Consider the following 21,446-nt stretch of genomic DNA (forward strand, 5'->3'; position numbering starts at 1 on the left):
GACCATACCGATTTCATTGCACTTCTTGACAATGTTGCGTGATGATCATGACTTCGGAAATGTGTTATTTCCAGTAACGTTCGTAGCTTTTGTACTATGTCTGGTATGCTGCGACATGGATTATCATGGTATCAAGGCTTTATCATGGTTTCAAGGCTTCCTCAGTGGAAAATAGTATCAAAATTATAATTCTCGTTAGTAAATTAACTCTCAGTTGCAAGGAGCGTGTAATTTCTGTACTCGAAAAAATCGTCTTTTACCACTCGACTCGAATCATTGAAAATACCACTCGATTCAGATTCGAGTACTCGAATGATTCGAGTCGAATCATTCTGCCCAGCCCTATCGTAGGCCCCGATACTATAATACTCGACTCGACTGGAAGCCTCAAGCCTAGTATTCAATTCGGAATGGAATCACGCAGGTACTCGATTTTGTTCATATCTAGTTATGCTATTTGATAAATACTATCGATATGATCATTTGTAACTAAGATAAAACGGTAGTCAACTCTGCCTGCTACGCTTTGAAACGTGAGGCTTTCCTGCGAGGCATTGGACAACATAACTATTTCTGCTGGATTTCCGCCACCCTCCTACCAGACCGTGAAAAGTGACCTCAGGCAATCCACATGTGTATAGCTGTGCCACACAGCCACAGGCGCCAGTAGGTTATACCAGTTGATTAAGTTATAGAACGGCTCGACAAAATTCATTTGCGTAGCAACGGCGATGCTGAAGTGAGCAGTTCAACATTTCCGACATCAGCGATCATTGGCAATCAATGTTGACTGTAGAGTCGATGAAGCAATCTTCCCAGACCGAAACTCGATATCGCTTTGCGCAGATTGTGTGTCAGCGGCGATGAGATATTATTTTGCTTTTCCCGATGTATTGTAAAAGCATCGCTACTCAACTGACGGACCGCGGTCCGAATGCAGTCCTTTTCAGCATTGAATCCACACCTTTTCTGTCTCAGTATTTACGTAGTTCTTTAATAGATCTCAGGGATATCTAGTTCTACATATCCCTGATAAAACTGTATCCATTATAAATGAAATCTGTCCATCTGGCCATTAGCTGTAACGGACGGAACAATAAATACATTTCGCTTATTGCTTTTGCCAATACCGCTTTACAGTATTATGAATATAGTCCATACTCCATAGTACATTTTTATGGCTGTAAATTATTTCATGAGACCACCGTAATGGAGCTGCAATTTATTGAAATTTCTACAAGACCAGCTGCTGCGGCTGCTTAACCCGTTACATGGCACGATATCTTCACCGTCGCACTTGCACTACGCGATTAGGCAGTCACGCAGAGAACGAATTTTAGATAGTTTTCAGCCGATGTTATGAAGGAAATGTGTCTAAGTTTCGTTCTCTGCCTGACTGCCTTATCGCGTCGAGTAAGTGCGACGATGAAGACATCGTGCCATGTAACGGGTTAAGCAGCCGCGGCAGCTGGTCTTGTAGAAATTTCAATAAATTGCAGCTCCATTACGGTGGCGTTCTGAAGGAAATGGCTGCGGCCAAAAAATTTTGTTCGTTTTTACCTTCAATTTGAGACCACATCATTTTTAGAGCGCAGTGCCCCTTTAAATAGTTGAGAAGTCCTTCTGTAGAGGATCGACTTTAATGCTTCTGAAAGTTTACAATGACATACCATTAATGAGCGTTAGCGCCTTGCCATCAGAATCCAAATGGGATAAACCATACTATGGACGTGAACACTGTACTAAGGATTAGGCATCCTACTCATCGAGAATAGTTTTCCGATCATATTCAGTTCAGCGTGTGTCGTTTCTTTGAGGTGGGATCATGTATTAAGACTCGTACGTAGTATGTAATATCGTAAACTGTGATACATGATTGTACACTAGGGTTATGACTTGAAAAAAAAATTCGCCTGTAGCAGGAATTAATGAACATTTTGGTATAAATTAATAAAATTATAATCATTTTCTTCAAATCGAAAAAAATGTCCCGCATAAACCAACTTCAATTTTCGCCACTGGTCCAAATACAGAAAAAAATTACAATTAAGGTATTCTTTGCTACAAATTTAATCTTCAAATATATGTGCTTTTGCACTGCTGGTAAAGTTCATCCATCAATTTGACTCCCCTTTCTGTTAATATGTTAGTGCAATGGAGACATCTACAACCGACATATTCGACTTCCAATGGGGTTTTATGGCACTTTATCGCTGCAGGACATTCCAGCGCAAAGATAGCAGAATATGATCTTTGGTATATTCTAGAGCCCGGCCGATATTGGATTTTGTGGTCGATACCGATAAAACTGATATCTCACACCTTGACCGATGATCCCGATACATTCAGCCGATATTCAAAAGAAGTTGAATATACATAAGCACACTTTCAAAGCTTCAGAGCATTCATTTGAACATCTTTACAGCCATTATTATACTTGAACATGAAATAATCTAGAAAGGCTACATCTGGACACCTGTTAAGTGTAAGCTATGCGAAATATATCAATATTCTCCTTCTAGCGGTCAAAGATTATAGTTTTCTGACTTCCTACCGCCATGTTGTGACGTCACGAAAATTGCCGATAATTTTTCAGCTGCAATGGCCGATACCGATAATTCTTTCAAAGTGTGATATCGTCTCGATATTATCGGCGAACCGATAATCGATCGGGCTCCAGTATATTCCCTCTATGGACATCTGGTTAAAATACCAGGCTTCCTGACACGCATTTGCGATGAATAAGCATGATATCTCAGGAGTCATTCTCCATCTGGGGACTTGGAAGTTTATGCCATTTGATTAGTGGTAATATACTATTTTCTCTGAAAGAGCGGCATGGTCTGCACAGCACATAGATAAACTGAAAATCATCCCTCCATCCTCAGTTTTCTAATATTTTCATTTGAAATTCTGGCTGATGGATTGCACCAAGTTTTCGTAGTGTTTTACCATATCATCTCCAAATTTGCAGCTGAGAGTTGGATTTGTTGAGGATGTTGGAGGATCTACAAAAAAGCATATCCTTCATACAGTGAAAACTGGAAAAGCTGGAAGGTTTTTGTTTAAAAAGCCTTAACTTTTATTAATTTTGAAATCAGGACACAAATGTTCATCGTTTGTGACTACAGGACAGACAAAATTTTAAGTTTTTTTTCTAGTCATAACCCTAGTACATAGTTATCTGCATAAGTTCGTAATCCGATATTCATTACTATGATTGATGCTGAGTAGTTCAAAAGCAGGGAAATCCCCGCGTATAGTCCCCTGAGTTTATTCGTCCACATGTTTATAATATTGATCGAATCTTGAAATCCAGTGGCATTCATACATCGTCCACACTATAACAACTGTTTTATTTTTACTCGTAATTGCGTTAGTATAATGAAGCAGCTCTGAAAATAGCGAAATTCGTCAATGCCATGCTTTCTGCGAGATGGACGTACGGTGCATTTCTTCTGCTAAGTCTGGGAATCACCACGGCCGCGTCGAATTTCGCTAGTTTTAGGAAAAGAGCTCGAAGCGCGACAAAACCGTTTCCCATGCTGTATTTCTCCAGTCAAGAAAAAGTGATTCTCCAATCGAGATCTTCGGACACGCACGACAAAATTGCCAGACAGATTCGATTAGCTGGCCAAGAATTTAAAAAGCGACCCGACCACTTCTTACCACCGAAAAACCATTCCGTGTTCGCGTCTAGATGGAACGAAGTGTACGGAAATAATTTATGTTGCTTTGCCATGTATTGCTTCCTATACCCAAAAGATGAAGCTGCCTTCGATCTGGTAACAAAATTCATGGATAATATGGCCAGTTATCCGGACTGGTACGTTGCCGTAAGTTACAATGTGGACGAAGTGCCGATTGGACATTCCCTGTATGGATTCGCCACCGCATTCGATATTTTACACGATCGATTTGATAGTGCAAGGCAACGCGATTACCTATCTGCAATCAAAAAGCACTCCCAGACTCTATATTTAATACTTTCTAAAAACCGGCACGGCTGGTCTCGACAATACATTCACAATCACGCCGCTACCAACATCGTGGCTTTATTGATGGGTGGTCTCGTTACATCAATTTCTGAACCTGAAATTGCATCCCCTTGGATTTCCATATCCAGGGAGCGCCTAGATTTCGCAATGGAAATTTTGAAGCACGTAACGGACGGGTCGCTCGATGAAGGAGTATCGTACGGTAGTTATACTTCTCGGGGATTAACTACTTATATCTATCTCGCCAAAAGACATTTTGGAGTGGATCATACGTCGAATCCGTGGATAAAAAATCATTTCTGGTTCTACTACAAAACGATTCTTCCAGGATTTCAACGTGCTGCTGGCATCGGAGATGCGAATCATAATTGGTTCTTCGGTCCTTGCTCGCAATTAGTGTTTTTAGATAGCTTTATACTTAAAAATGGTTACGGCAATTGGCTCGCCGATCAAATACGATTGGCGATGCCTAAAAACAAACCATTCGCGCCATCAAACTCTTCCGTCTACTCAACATTACACACTGAGTACATCTTTTATAACGCCTCGATAGAACCGATACGTCCCAATCCCAATCCATGCCGTGATTCAAAACTACATGTATTTCCTGATTGGGGCGTGGCGACGTACGGGGCCGGTTTACCCATGAAGGCCGGCAATACGTTTCTTTCATTTAAATCGGCCGTACCGAACGGCGAAGCCGTGGAATATATTCGGTTGAATAAACGATATCCATCCAAAATAAACGGGTGGAAAAGTTTCAACCCGGGTCATGAGCACCCCGACCAAAATTCGTTTACGTTTGCTCCCAACGGAAGGTATTTTATCACGGAAGCATTGTACGGTCCGAAACTCACAATATTGGACAACACTTACTCGTTTTCCCCGTCAAACGAGTCCAATTGTAATCAACCATGGGAGGGTCAGATCGGAGAATGTTTCAAATGGCTCAAGTATAGTGATTTTCAGCCTGGAATGCGTGGACAAATTCTTTCAGTCACCGAGTCTAAGGAGATGGTATTCATGGCGGGTGAAGCGGGCGCAATATATGGGTAAGTTATTCTTTAAATATACTTAGAATGTAACATGGAGACAAAATAGCCCACAGAGTTGAGCATGAGCATCCACGTTTTTAAAACTTAACTTTAGGACAACGCCGTGCCCACTAACATGAGCGATGGTCATGGTTACCGCAAAAGAAGTAATATTTTATTATTAGTACAAATACAGCAAGAAATACCATGATCATTAACTTCATTTTATTTTGAACTATGAGTTGCGCACGATACCGGACAACGCTTTCCAGCGACTAATGAATCGATATTGCGGCTAGCCAGACATTGTTACTAACTATCTCATCCTAAAGATCGATCTTGTGGGAACGCCCTCTTCATCGATGAAATGCTGTTGCCATCGCCGAAGCCGTTTCAGCTAGTGAAGAATAGTGTTGTTGGGCACAGGTGAATAGCTTATTCTGAATCAACAACAATAATAATAATTTGAAACTGAAATCAATTTCAGAATTCCAAAACGCTTCATTTCGTGTTCTTCCAAAATCTCAAATCAGATCGCCGGCCGATCCCTGGTATGGTAAAAAAACAAGTCAAGCTTGATGCACAGACGTTAACCATTCTCATGCTTATGGGAATGCAATGTGATTTGATATGAAGTGATTTTCGATGTATTTATTCCTCATTCACAGTTTCATTCAATTTCTAAGTTTTTGCGAATTCTGTACGTCTAATTCTAATCTAATTTGGAGAAAATTGTGTAACTCTAGTTCTAATTCTAGTCTAATTTGTAAAAAATTGTGTAACTCTAATTCTTATTCTAGTCTAATTTGGAAAAAAAACTGCGTCGCTCTAATTCTAATTCTAATCTGATTCGAAAAAAAATTGTGTAGCTCCAATTCTGGCTCTAATCTAATTTGAAAAAACGGTGTAGCTCTAATTCTAATTCTAATCCTAATCTAATTTGCAAAAGTTTTCGGAGTATGTGCTACAGGCCTCGCACGATTTGCCTGCTATATCTATTCATGCGATTGCTATGTCATACTGGCTTTAGACTGATAACTTGAAATTGAATAACTTCGAATCTGCGCAATTGGCCGCGAACGGGCGTAGTTGATTAACCCTAATACTATACCATCAAACAATGTGTGTTAGGCCGAGTTATCAGAATGTGGGACAGGCCTGAAACACGTGAAATCCTTTTCGTGTTGACGAACTTACGCGTAAGCTCCAGTCTCGCACTTTAATCACACACGCACACGCTCAAGAATAAAGCTGCAATCATTTGACGTAATAATCAAGTACTGGTGGGTTGCGGCACACTTTGGCCGCAGGCCACATTAACATGTACGGCCGGAAACTCTCTGCGCGCCGCTCAAAATCACGTCGCGAGCCGGATCCGACCCGCGGGCCGTATGTTGCCCGCCCCTGTTATAGATTGTTTAAGACTGAAGTGTGTCATCCTTGGTTCACAAAGAAATCCATATATCTCGAGAACTTTCCTCATTTGTTGCAGTAAATCTCTCGGCATCGCAAGCTTCTATCGCGGAGTGTTACTTCTAAATCCTGAAGTTTTGATTGTCGTGGACAGTTTCAAGCTTCGTACCGGCAGTAAAACAAAGTTCGCAAGTGCTACATTTCACAACATGTTGCATGCTTTCAAACCATACCGATTTAAAGACTACCAAGGTAAGTCATGGTCGTTTCCTCTTAATCCATGACGACCTCTTCCGTCCACACGCCACATGACGATGACTCAAGTGTCACGCGCGCGGTATTCCAGACTCTTTCCATAAAAATATTCATTGACGTTTATACAAGGAATCAGTTGCATTTAATGTAACCAAAAATGTTCTATACCATAAAACATACCCTTTTCAATTTATTAAGGTGTAGCACGGCCTACACTTCAATCAATGTCTGTGTGGCATCGGTTGTCGCTCAAGATTGTCAATGGATTCTTAGTAGAATGACAGTATGTCGGACGTAGAAATCGTCAATCAGACCACATGCACATGAGCGGTGGCGTAGCCAGGGAGGGGTTTTGGGGAGTTGAAGTCCAGTCCATCTCAAACTCGAAACCATGTCTTTCTAGAATGGCATTATGTCTCCAATATTTCGTATGTTAGTTTTATTTTAGTAGTTCGCATGATCAGCCGACATTGGGTGATTACTTCATCAATTTAATCGGCTGCGATTACGATAACCACTGAATCACGCGATTACGATTACAGCAAAATCTCAAAAGTAGTCCATTACGATTACGATTACGTGGAACTTATTATAATCACGATTACTAACTATTACATTTATTTTGCTTCTTAGAACTTGAGCCTTGAACACATATTGGAAGAATGCAATGAGAAGGAATAATGAGAGAACAATTTTGTTTTTAAATGACGTCATTTACCTAGTACGTCAACGTCACAATCTATCCATTTCTCAACGAAATAGCTGACGATATCTCGCCTCAACGATTTGCATTCTCGCTGCAACCAACGTTAACATGGGTGGCAGATTCAAATCTTTAATAACGAATTGCGAAATAACGATTGGTGCCCGTTTCATGTGGGGCCATATCATGATAAGATGAACATAAAATTATGCCATAATGAATATTACTTCTTGTTGTTACATGTTCCCTATTGCCCACAGCACGGGTCTTCAACCACGTGTATCGTACACCCCAGGCAGGGAGTACCATAATTTTTAAAAGGTGTAGCACTCGGACTGGGTGTACTGAGGGTGCCAGATCCGCATTACGATCAGGGCTGCGCACAATGATTCGTGTACTCGAGTCTGAATCGAGTGTTAATTCCAATGATTCGAGTCAAGTAGTGAGAGATAATTTGTTCGAGTACTGGAATTACTAGCTCCTTGCCACTGAAAGTTAATTTTTCAACGAGGATTACAGTTTCGATGCTATTTTCCACTGTGGAAGCCCTGAAAGCTTGATTGGCCGAATCGCAGCATACGAAATATATAGTGCACTACAAAGCTACGAACGTTGCTGGAAATGACACATTTCCGAAGTCATGATCAATCCATAGCATTGCCACAAGGTGCAATGAAATCGGTATCGTCGTAAAAATACAAACAATCGGGTAACCGCAACACAATGGGCATAACAATGACCCGTTGTGACTCTCCAATTGTTCAAACAATGCCGATATTTCAGACTTGGAGGACGGATTCTAGGTGGATCAGTGCCTGATCATTATTTTAATTTATATTTTCGGAATCGGTGCAACAGTAGCTTTCGATCAAGATCAGATTTAATAATTTCTGCGCTCGGGAAGATAGCTTTTGGATTGCCAGAAATCCTACAGTCGCTTACGCAAAACAATTCTCCACTCCAGCCTCGGCGAAGCGTAACGAAGCTGCAAAATCGGTCGTTGCCGTTCCATGTTTAATTTCTATAATACAACCGTCTACCATTTATTTAAATCAGCATGTGTTGGCAGTCATTGATATACAATTTGAAGTAACGAATTGGATCCCGAATCGTTGAGAGATTTTGATTCTACTCAAAAATTTTAGCACACTTGGCGCGATTCAGGGTGACTTGTATTTTTCGTTTTTAATATAATAGTGTCCTTGCAATCTGAGCCTCACCGTTCAAATACGAACCGCAGAGGAAATTGATGCGCCTCATAAAGAAATAACAAGTTAGAATAAAGGTTTCTCTGGTAAGTTTGGGCGATTCCAGTATATATTTTGACAATACCGACAATCCTGATGCGAGGTCAAGAAATATTACCATGCAAAAAAGGGATTATTAAAATGCATCATCGATAACACTGGTCAACAAATGTCGATAAAAAATTCGCGCCAAAAATTTTACTGATTGATTTAGGCTAATTGAAGGCTGCTGAATCCGATTTTGTGCTCAGAATTTCTCTATCACGTCAATTTTTTCCGTATGTATTTTTCCCATTTTCGTGAATTAATCAAATTTCGGCTTTCGTTAGTGACATCACGGTTAGCATACAACAGCAACAGATCCAATTTTGTTATTATAATCATCCATCATGAAACCTGGGTTGCTGTAGTGCAGAATGAGTGAGTTTTCGATGAACTTGAATCCATTAATTCTCTATCGTCGTTCAATCGGAAGCTCTTTTCGACCCATAAAATTACACTGATCTACAAATTGAAAAAAATTTTGCCTCAAAAATTTTAATAATTGATTTAGGCGAATATTAGGTTGCTGAATCCGATTCTGTGCCCAGAATTTCTCAATCACGTCAATTTTTTTCAGTATGTATTTTTTTTTAATTTTAATAAATTTATCAAATTTCAGCTTTCGTTAGTGACATTACGGTGAGTGTACACTGTACAACTGCAACCAATCAAATATTGTTATTGAAATCATCTGTAATGATGAAACCAGGCTTGTTGTAGAACAGAATAACAGATTTTTCGGTGAACTTGAATCCAGTGGTTCTCTATCTTCTTTCGATCAGGACCTTTTTTCGACCAATAAATTTTAGTCGGTGGCAGTAGTCATCTTTATATACTACTCTTCCATTCAAGATTGTAATTAGTAGCTATGTACCTAATTTAATTCCCTACGTTATCTTTCTTTATACATCTGTCCTGCAGACTTAATCGGTTAATGCATTTTGTGAAAGCACACTACTCTTTCGTAAAACGTAAAAGTTTGCAAACAACAAACATTGCATTGTTGGTATATTATGTAGAAGAGAATTGTTCACTCCGGTACATAACTTAAATATGCGGCCCTTTAAGCTTGTTTTGAAACATTAGAAGAATAGGATGTCTGCTTTTCCAAAGAAAAGAGGGCTTATCATGATAACTTGAAATACTTTATCATAATTAATCCACGCCAGTATTTATCATGCTAATTCTTCTTCTCCAGTTTTCATATTCTGCTACATTTTATCGGAATCGAGGAAAGCAGTTTCCGAACGCTTCATTTCTTTTGGCTTATTGTGATGGTTAAAGGGCTTCTTTTGCATTGTCTATTATAGACAACCAGATGAATGGAGACTGCTTACTAACAGCTCAACACGAAACCTGAAGTAGGGGAGATGTGGTACCGACGGAGCAAAAATTGGAAAATGATCGCTGGCCCCAACATGTTCGGCCAATAACAGCAGATGTTTTGCTGGCTCAGCACTTTGATACAAGCTCTACCTATCGCGCACATATACATGAATATCCGTCTTTTCGAAAACTATTTATGGACGTTCAAAATTTGTTGCTCGAACGTATCATCGGTTCCCACCCGGTGGGTCCAATGGCACACGACCCGGGGACCTATTAGACATACTCTCAAAAACTCAGATTTCTTGCTCAGTATTATAATCTAAGCTACAGTAAGCCAAAGAAGAATGTTTGGTCGCAACCTTCAAAAAATAAAATAAATAATAACTGAAATGCTGCTATAAAATCACGTTTCGATTTAAGCTCGAGCTTATAAATTTGAGGGTACATACATATTGCCCGAAAATCGACAGTGTGACTTCCAAATACCTCGTTATAGCGATAAAACATCATATGCAACTATTACATAAAGGGTTTCTGTATGTAGGCATGTTTCAGTTATTGCATGATTAGTATGCTTGATTATTTTGCTTGATTTGGCTATTGTATCATCGGTCCCCACCCTACGAATTTTATACATGAATCGAAAAAGATTCCACTCAAGGAAGGTATTGTAAAAAATAATAGGTCTCATTATACTGCCTGATACAAGCCCTACACTTCACATTTAAAATGATTGCTGGTTTGGTCGTGTTGAAGGTTACAAAGAAAAATGTATGTGTAGATCGAAATTTAGTTTACACCCCCCAAAACAGAAAACATCTGTCAGAGACCCCATAGCGCACGTCGAAATTTTTTGTATGCGAGGAAAGATTTTGCCAGCATGCAATAGTAGACAATTTCACGGAGCGTAAGCATAGAATTATCATAGAGAATTTTTAAAGTATTTTCGGTCTCAGTGATCCATCGGTACCACATCTCCCCTACGTGTTAATTCACAATAAAAATAAATATGCATCGGTTCTAGGACAGTCGATCCGTCTCGACATAGGACATTTTGTAGCCTACACCAAATACCATGTGTTCTATGCTGAAAGATAGCCAGGGATGATCATTGGTTAATTTCTAGTGATGTATCTATATGGTTTCGAGGCTTTTTCCTAGTGTTTTGCGGGATTAAATGCCAGTTCTGAATACAAACAGCTCACATTTTTGGTGGTTTCTGATTTGCCGTAATATCCTACTATGAACTAGAGTTGGTCGAAGGGATCGGCGTTGCTAGTCAAGTAGCACAAGTAACGCCTTAGACTTCTACGCAATTACAAGTAGAAGTAATAATTTACAAGACATCTGAAAACTATTTCAAGTGGAATACGAAATGAAAGGTCTGTGGAAGTCAGTAAATATCTTGATATGCTTGGTCGGTGGAAGGCTGGTCGCATACATTCAACATTTAGTTGGAGGTGGCTACATACGAAATGTCAAGATGCCTCGTTGAGCTAACGCAAATTGACTATGATGACACCTCCCATGGGTAGAATCTTTGGAAAATATATCCAGTTACCGTGATTCAGAGACTATTTCAGGCGTTTCTTATGACAATTTAACTCATGATAGTGGTGGAATATTATCCTGAACTACTTTCTACTTTACAAAAACCTAATTACATATGTAATTAGTTCATCCAGAATACTGCTCAGGTAGATGTTGAAGTAGTTGTAAAACATTACCACTTCAGTAAGTACTGCAAGTAGCCCAAATCTACTTGATTACCTTTCAAAAGTAGAAATATTCAACATATATAATATCTCAACAACGTGATGTGATAGAGCAAAAATAACGTCGGATCCGTATTTAGCGCCCCAAATTAGGTATAATTGACTCAAAGAAGTCCTGGCGCAAAACTCGCGTAAACCAGTGTAATTATTAGCAAAAAATTTTTGAAGACACCCCCTTCATTATAGCTTCACCGATTAATCTGATGATCACGTGGACTGAGAATGACAATAAGTAATGAAGCTATCAATATTATCGACGAAATTCATTCACGAGGCTGACATGTCAGTAGGGTTGAATTTAAAACAAAATTCAATTTAAAACAAATATGTTTAAAACAAGGCCCTTGTTTAGAACATTTTTTAGCCATGACGTCACGAATATTCAATCGTGACGTCACAGTGGATTGGCTTTGACAATTGAAATATAGGGTAAATATGGCTCCTTCGACGAAAAGGGCTTCCGATCAAAACACCACAACTATCTTTAACCAGGACTACATCGTCACGCAGTATTTTTACGGTCGGCCGTCATCATCATCAGAACACCCATCACGTACTAATTCCGTACCAACGACGATTTCAAGGGTTGCGGCCACCCCACATCGAATACGTCCATTATTTTGGTTGCAAATCATCCGTATAGGCTCATACTACTTGGTTTTTCGGACGCATTTACACAATTACGGCATAATTAGACAACGTTTGAAAAAGAACACATTTTTTTTAAATGCATTTGTTTAAAACACTGTTTTTAAAACATGTTACAGAGTGTTTCAAAACACCGTTTGTTTTAAATGCAACCCTACCTGTCAGTGAACGATTTTCGGAGATATGCAATCGATTTAACTAATCAAAAGTTGGATCATTGTCATGGTTTGGGCAAAACTGCAAAAGTACGGAATATATGGAAAATATTTCCATACCATACTTGCACATTTCCATATTACATACCGAAATATAGTTCCATACCATACTTCCATACCATACCATAACATGCCCTGGAAAGTGGTGTCTGGTGTGTATTGATAACCTGGCATACGACATGGATGTAGTTCTTTCAACCATGCTACATCAAATATATGTTTACGACGTGTGGATACTTCGTTACGCAATGACGGGAAACGATAGTATTTGTGATGTAATTATGAGCCGTGTTGTTTGAACATCTGACGTTTCTGCTGTCAATTACCTGATATAATATCGCACTCATCCTTGTTCACGAATGTTCAGTTTATGTCTTAGTTCTTGTAGATTGTACAATTAAAGAGTAATCTTCACGAAGAAATCGATGTGAAATAATCGATTTCGATTGCTTGAAAATGCTGTAATCGCAGTAATCGACGTAATAGATTGCCATGATTGCATGTCATAGGGTTACCATATTTTTGGATCCGAAAAGGGAGACACTTTTCAAAGGCTGTAAAAGTTACTATAGCGGACGAGAAAACGGATGTTTGTTCAAATTTATACAGCTGATATCATTGGATTGGCAAAAGGTCATTTTTCCGACTCGACGCCTGAAATGCCCGTTTATAACTTACATTAGACGAGTTGACTAAATAAATTGTCATCTTTCCATCTCGACTCCCGAGATACCCGTAACCCGTCTATCGCCCATTCGGTCCACATTTCGCATAATTCGTGGTATTTTTGGGTATTTTAGACTAAAAAGGAAAATTGCCAAAACGGAGAACATTTGGTTGAAAGAGAGGACATTTCTTGAAGTAATCGGAAAAATCTTTCTAAAGGAGAACGTATGGTTCCTCCACATATCAGGATTACCCGAGTATCCCATGTCTGATCATCGATTTGCCGCTGAGGTTATTGTTCATTTGTACGTTTGTACGCGTAGTTGAGGGATTGGTATTTCCTGAAGTGTGCGCTATCATCATTGGCTTCAACTATCGCGTCTGCAGTGAGCATGATGCGCAGCAGGACGATGCGCGTGTGATTATCGCTGGCATGAACCATGGCGTCTGCAACGGCCCTGATGTGTGGTAGGCTGATGCGCGCGATAACATCGATGGACTCAACTATCGTGTGTGTACTGTGCTGCCGTGTTCACTGTACAGTAGGCCTGACGCCCATCAAACTGATGCGCACGTTATCAAAACAAAAATATGATGATGAATATTTACTGCAAATCACTATGACTTGAGTAGAGTGTGTCTTGGCTCTTGAGCCCCGGTGAATCACTGAGACTGACCCAGGGAACCACTGCGGTTCGTATGAACCCAGACTAATAAGCATTCTGTTATATACAGTGGAAATACATGGACAATTCGTTATTTTAGGGGCGCAGATCAGATACCCAGAAGGCTCCTACAAGTTGTTCGCAATGAATATCGTCGGGAAGCGCATCGCAGTAACCCTACACGCAGGATTTCGTCCCGAATATTTGCGAGAAGGTCCGACCAACTACATCAACGCAACATTCCCTCTAGAGGAAGACGTCACTACAGTGGCCTATATCTTCGCCGGGCCACTAAACCCGATCCGATCCGCTGTGGCTGCCAAATTTGGTTCGACTGGAGTTAGCATAAAGCTAGATATCAAAGGCGTTGTACATGAAGCCAAAGTCACCACCGCGTGGAGGAGCTGGTCGAAAAAAGCTTCAGCAGCTCAACAGCGGATTAAATTTCTCGGGTTTCCTGGTTACGCGAGTGTGCGAGTTGACTCTAAGTTGTATCGTTTTGGGTACGAAGTCAATCCATCTTTGTTGGTCGATAGGCTAACACGAGGTACCAGTGCTGAGTTATCTAAAAGCGGCACTTTCTATTGCACTTTGCCAGACTTTGATTGTCGCAATAGAATGCCTGGATCACCATGCTCGGCCAACGTAAAATATTCTGATTGTGTAGAGAGTGAAGCCCAAACACCTGTCGGGCTTGTCACCGGAATCTCTTTCCTACTCGTCGCCGTGATAGCCATCCGATTTCCTCAAACAAGAACGATTTTGTTGCGCAAAATCAGGTAAATTAGGATGTGTTGAAATCAATCTATGTGTGAAGAATCTAGCACAGTGGCACGGATTCTAGGGCATAGTCGTAATTAGCTATTGTCGGACGCCAAATGCCCACGTTAGAGTGTCTATGTCAATTTCTGGTGAATTCCGGACTAATCTACATAATCATATAGACTTGTTATACGCACCGGAATCGCGAGTGGTCATCTGGTCACTGGTGATGTTATGGGACAGCAGGCGTCGCCGCGCCAAGCGCAAAAATTTTTTCAGATTTACTGGTGATTAATATTAGTAGCCTTACATATTACTATCAAACATTTATCCTTTCTCAGCCAATGGATGTGGTCAGATTCACCGGTAGAGTTGATGGAGGGGGTGTTTTCTAAAATTTAGGGCAAGTTATAAATGATGATGCATCTTCGGGTGGGCCAATTGTTATTAGCACTTTGCTGCATGCTGTTATTCCTTGACCTCCCATCGGGATTGTTGGTATAGTGAGGTGTACACGATTTCGAGTTGGTATTTCTATATGGAGCACATCATTTTTCTCTACTCTTCGAATCTGAAATGTGGGCTCCAATTCCGAAGAGCCTTCTACTATATCAAAATCGAAAAATAAGGACACATTGAATCGCGCGCAGCGTGAAGAAAATTTCAAGAATAAATAAAATCTATCAAGAAATCGGGAGTCAATTCGTAAATTCAAATTGCATGTCGACGGCCGCCAACACATGCTAATTAAATTACGTGTCCAAAGCCGCACAAATTACCTTCTATGGCCGCATGCGGCCGCAGAGCTGTGTCCACCCCTGCCGTAGGCCGTCATTGGTGGGATTGTCCCTACCCACGACGACGACGGCTTCAAAAAACTTAAAGTCAACCCCACCTGAACTAATACCACCCTTCGGTCGAAACAAAACAGCATCTACTCGCGTACCACCTGGAAAACCTTCGCGTACCACAGGTTGGGAACCACTGATCTAGAACCCAAACGCTAATTTCTAATTTTGGAATCCAATCTGTCAAGAATAAGTCATCTGGTTCAAAAACGGATAAGTGGAAGTGTCAGTAACCACAAAACATATCCACTCGAGTAAGTACTCTTACTGAAATACTCCGAAAAATAGAAGTAGGCTTACTGCGTTTCAGACCCCCTGCTATCCGATCCTTTTTCATTTATATTTCAAATTTTACTTTAGTCCAGTTCAAAACCCACCTACTAATCTGTGTTGGGGATTTTATCAGGTGCAGTTTTCACGAACTTCAATGTGAAATTAACCCAAAACCCGAAAGTCTATATCACGGTCTAAATTTTATCTAACTGATTTTGGTATACTACTATTTTCCCAATACAGGTCTAATTTAACTACTGTGATGCGGGCATGTATCGTTCTCTTACTTCTAATTTGGGCAAATCTGTGCTGCATACGATCAGACGGTTCCAACTCCTGCATACGTATTACATCTCTGTCTGGTGAAAGGTAAAGTCTTCCTCCTTCGTCGAATCTACTGTATATCTATTTTATTCGTCGGTAACGTTTCAACATAGAAAAGCCAGCATTGGGCCGTTCGCGTATCCCTCGTCACCTTTGCTATTTTCCTTCTCCCTGCCTGGCTGCGGCGGACATCTGCTCGAGCATCTTTTCGGTAGTCCAACGGATTTCCTGATTCTATCTTCTTCGGACCAAAGCCTTGCGGTTCCCGTTGATGGCATTGACTCAACAAAACCGGACTTATGTTCATGGTCTCCTGGAAATACGGAGGTGTGTTATGTATCGTTTTGTCGCATAAATTTTATAGTCAATTATTAGGGATTGCATATTTTTTTGCCCAAGACAATCTACTTTATTATCGTTTATTTCACGGATTTCTAAGCAAACTTCTGATAGTTTGGAATTTAAAAAAATAATAATTTGTGATCGTTATTCACGGTTTTCCGCATGGATGCAAGTAGAAACTCGCCGTGAAGTAACTATTAATTCCGCACCACGCGTTTGGTGTCAAAACATATAGGAAAAGCATATTGCTACGTATTGCTAATGATATGCCTACATACACCATATCCGCGTGGCGCGCCACTGGGTAGAACGCTATAGCGATGCATATAATTTCTCCACCTAAAATCGGCATTGCTGGGTTCTTATGCAAACCTACCTTCTACTTTTCAATATCCAAAGTGTGAAAAGGAAGAAGTCTTGTCCCCCAAAAAACTGTTCAAGTAGTCGAAGTAGTCTAAAATATCCAATTGCGTATACGTGGTACAAGTAGGCTTCATTACACTGAAAAAGTTGAAGTATTTTGCTACTGACCACCTCTGCCTGAAACACTTCTGCCTATTTCTTGCTCGGCTCAGATCGGCGTAATTCCATCTGGCTGGCTGACGTCTGTCATCCTCCGACCTTTGCTGCATTTCAATCAACAACCGACATCGAGAAGAGTTTCAAAATTACGTCGTCGGATCCGCGAATACCCGTCGACTACGCTCGCTTTTGTGGATAACTCCGGGTTCTGGATTACGAAAATAAAGTGGATTGCGAGCATTGTGGACCGCGAGAATTTGCTTCCCGTGCTGGTTGTGCGTGACCCGAGATCGTGGATCTACACAATTATCAATGACTCGAATCGACAACGGTACTGATATATTTTTATGTATGAATCGTTTCAACAGTTTATCAATTGGGCTTGCGATACCTGAACATGTGGGTTAAATTACGGGTTAGGGGTGCGTTAGGGTTGGATTTAGGGTCGGGTTGGGTTAGGGTTATGGTTGAGGTTAGGATGTATATAATGGTTAATTTCAATGTTATATTTGCGGTTAGGGTGAGCTTCGGGGCTGTTAAGTCACATGCTGAAGTGACGCATGCGCAAGTGTCCCATGCTCAACTGTCGTTTTTCATTGTGTCGCATGCTCATATGTCAGGCAACCAAATCTAATATAAATCGAAGATTTTTCGGGTGCCTCTTTTCGAGAGCTCGTCACACAGTAATGGGATTTAAACAGATTCAAAAGGAAAACCAATATGGTACAGTCATACGTCATACTGTGTCATATTTGCTGTATTTTTTAACCGCCTGAGCTACGGCGCCATGAACCCCAAAATGTCCTTAAGATTTTATTGTTCTACACCACAGGAACGTAAACAATAACCATCTATAATGCAGCAATGTTTTTCGTACAGCGGAATGCTCAAAATTATCAGGACGTTAACATTTCCCACTTCAAAATACCTATTGCGTAAGCAGCAGGCAAAATGCAACATCAAGGGTCGACATCCACACAGATTAGATTGGCGTTTGAATCTCTAAAATTCTCGCAGTCTGTATACAATTCTGGAAGGCTTTGCCTCTATAGAAGCTTTTGCGTTGAATGATTGCACCTGCGGAAACGAACCACGAAAATGTCTTAAGCTCATACCGTATGAATTTGATGTATTGCTAACCCCACGGCATTTATTTTTAGGCGGAAATCGACTATTTCATCGCTGCTCGACGCATACGATAGAGTCAACTTATCTTGCAATAACAACGGTGCAACGCTTCCAGATTTTCATGAAATCGCCAATATGTCAAGGACGTCAAGCCTTTCATTGTCTGAAAAATTGGCTGTGATATGGACCGTAGCCTACGCTAACGCCTTGTCTTCTACCGGTGGATTATCGCATCCCCTGCATATCGTACGGTTCGAGGATCTAACGACTAATCCAGAAGATGCCTCAACAGATTTGTTTTCACGACTTGGATTTCCCCTAGGGGTGAAACACATCAGCAATATATCGCGAATTGCCAATAGCCCTTCTTATGACTCTGCCTACGATGGGTCTGTCAACTCTCACACGGGGAAAGTTGACTTGCCCACCGCCACAAGTAAGCGAATATCACAAATCTGTTATCCGCTGATGGCGAAGTTCGGATATAGCTAAGAGCAGTCCTTTGCGATGGAAATCCTGCTTGGTGTTGGCCGAATTGATTTTAGTGTTTGGGCCCTTTCTGGGTGCGATAAAATGGGATGTGTCGATGGTTGATTCAGCATCGGAAATTGGTAGCCTGCAATACCATGAAAATTGCTTTGTTGAAATGGTGTGACGGCATTTTTCAATAGCCTCATTGAAAATGATATCATAGAGCAGCGGTTCTCAACCTTTTTGGACATGCACCCCCTTGGAGATGGTCGAAAATATTGCGCCCCCCTGACCCCCCCCCCCCCTACACTTTTCGCCATGTCAAAAAGAGAACATCGCCGCATTCCAGGGCATAGCCGTAATGAACTAACTGCGGACGCGAAATACCTATGTTAATCTGTCCATATCCATTTTTCAGATTCACGAAGGAATTCCGTAATTAATAGTAGCAGTATCACATATTATTATCAAATATTTATCCTCTCTTAGCCCATGTGATCAGATACACCGGTATGGTTCATTGAGGGAGAGCTTTTGAATATTTAGGGCAAGTTATAAATGATAATGCATCTTCGGGTGGGCCAAATGTTATAAGTCTCTTGGTTGCATGCTGTTATTTCTTGAACCCCGATCAGGATTGTCAATTGTATCGGTAGTGGAAATATATTAAAATCGCCCAAATGTACCATTTACAAATTTCTTTCGTGAGGAGCACACGATTCCGATTCCGGCTCAGAGTGAGAAGGGCGCTACTATTAATATCGAAAAATTAAGTTATGTTGAATTGCGCTGGGTGTGAAGAAAATTTCAAGATTAATTAAAATCTCTCAAAACTTTGGGAGTGAATTCGTAATTTCAATTTGCATGTCGACGGATGCCAACACATGCCAATTGAATTAGTTGTCGACGGCCCTACAAATTCCCATCTATAGCAGCAGGTTGCCCTTCCGTGATCTAATAGTATACATAATTACATATGGTATGTTTTACGCCAAGTTTGAATCCGCATTTCAGTTGTTGAGTCTTTAACATTTCTGACAAATTTCCCCAAACTTGTTTGAAAATAGAAATAAAACATTGAACAGGACATCAAATTATTTCAAGATAGGTTGCACATAGATTGGGTAGGTAGGTTGCACCTAATGCTGATAGTGACTACAGAGGGCACGGCATCGTTCTGTACTGCTATGCTAAATTTTATCAGTTTTAGAATTGATTAAATTGTGTTTTTATGGTAACTTAACTGAGGGCGAAACCGGGCAACTTATATTGTATCTAAATCTGTCTTAGGCAGTGCAGTTCGCCAATTATTAACAACGCAGCTACCCAGCACACCGAACTTTATAGGCTACTGCCAAAGCTATGAAGTAATGAATGGCAACGCCGGTAGAGTGGTACAAATTAAAAAGAGGTTGCGTGCTGCCAAAATGAGGACATGCCGCCTGAGAAAAAAGTGAAGACTCTGGATAAGGTCAATGCATCTATGAAAAAAAATAATTCGATCAGCGATTTGTGTGGAGAAGTAATGTCACAAAAATTCAGTCGTCTACCAAGTGAGCTGTTGCAGCGCATGAAGACACAAGCTCGTGGAAGAGGAGTCAATGACGCTGCAGTATTATTCTGCTAAGACAGGGGGAGGGAATTCCCCCCTTGGGGGGAATTTTGAAATTTTGGGTGGAGAATCTGGCTTTAGGGTTGTATTGGAAGATACACTTTTGGGTTTTCATGGTAGAACCGTTAAGTATGAAACTAGTACTTTACAATTGTATGTTTCTTTGGCGAATTTTTAGCTAGGTGTATGTTTAAATGCCTTCCGTAGATATTACAGCCCCTGTTAAAGCGAGGTTCGCGAGACGATTTCGTTTGGCCCGTGACAGCATCTCCACCTAATTACTACTAAGCAGGAATAAGTCATGTCGAATTTAGCACAAGGCCGCTGGTAAAAATGTTTCCCTTTTTAAGCCAACATATGAGCCATACCATACCAAATTCATAGATGCAACTCGAGGCCATTTATTTTTCGTGAGCGGCTACCCGACCGGTGAAAAAAAGGTCGAATTTAGCGGTAGGCTACTCTACGAAAGTGTCGTGCGGTCCCCATTCGACATAGTTCGGACATATCTGAATCTGTTTGGCCATATATTGCTCCGTCAACAAATGGCTGTGCGTTAAAGATCACCTTTTTTAGTCACAGGCAACATTTTCATGGGGGGGGGATTCTAGCTCAAATATCGGCCAAGGGGTCCACGAGACGAAAAAAGTTGGGAACCACTGTGCTAAGACATACAACTTTGTGCGTCAAAATTTTCAACTCGCTCTTCCCCATCCGAGTGTGATAAGACGCTGCTATGGAAAACTTCCGCTGAGCCTGGCTTTACTGGTATTGCGTTATCTGCTATTAGAAGAAAAGTAGAGGCATCAACAACTCCTGTAATATGCTCCATAATGATGGATGAAATGTCGATCCGCAAACAGGTTTTTCACTTTTTTAATATATTTCGTTAGAAGAGCTTCTTGGAGGTACAGAACTTCAATATACAGTTGAATAGTATATTCATATTGAAATGAACCCGAATATTTTCGGCTGACACTCGTCAGGGGTAATCGTCAGCAACTAGTAGAGAATTGGAAAGAACATTGTATATTTCGTTAATAGAAAGACGTTTCTGAAAGGGTAAGGCTGGTGTTTCTGAAAACGAAAGGTCAGTATTTTGGTACGAGACAGTACAGCGCCGAATTTCGTGTGATCCCGGAAGAAAGTCATCGGGTAGGCAGCAACCGCGTGA

The 21,446-nt window shown here is 40.7% G+C and overlaps 1 protein-coding gene across 1 annotated transcript; it reads left to right on the plus strand.

The window, feature by feature from the left end:
- Nucleotides 1-1,392: 1,392 nt before the first annotated feature.
- Nucleotides 1,393-19,754, plus strand: LOC145449476 (dermatan-sulfate epimerase-like protein). The gene is made up of 7 exons (XM_080327836.1): nucleotides 1,393-5,050; nucleotides 6,525-6,697; nucleotides 14,091-14,769; nucleotides 16,117-16,242; nucleotides 16,311-16,524; nucleotides 17,115-17,392; nucleotides 18,222-19,754. Exons 1-7 carry the CDS (start codon nucleotides 3,423-3,425, stop codon nucleotides 18,679-18,681), a joined length of 3,558 nt encoding a protein of 1,185 aa, XP_080183962.1. The 5' UTR covers nucleotides 1,393-3,422; the 3' UTR covers nucleotides 18,682-19,754.
- Nucleotides 19,755-21,446: the final 1,692 nt, after the last annotated feature.

This window comes from Botryllus schlosseri, chromosome 11 (assembly GCF_051294905.1).
Source record: "Botryllus schlosseri isolate E-star chromosome 11, Bs_hap1, whole genome shotgun sequence".
NCBI lineage: Eukaryota > Metazoa > Chordata > Ascidiacea > Stolidobranchia > Styelidae > Botryllus > Botryllus schlosseri.

Excerpts from the sequence above, each read along its gene's own strand:
- LOC145449476 (XM_080327836.1), top strand. The coding sequence starts at position 3,423 with ATGCTTTCTGCGAGATGGACGTACGGTGCATTTCTTCTGCTAAGTCTG. Across the intron at positions 6,698-14,090 it reads CCGATTTAAAGACTACCAAG|GGGCGCAGATCAGATACCCA; the intron begins GTAAGTCATGGT and ends TCGTTATTTTAG. Across the intron at positions 14,770-16,116 it reads ATTTTGTTGCGCAAAATCAG|GTCTAATTTAACTACTGTGA; the intron begins GTAAATTAGGAT and ends TTCCCAATACAG.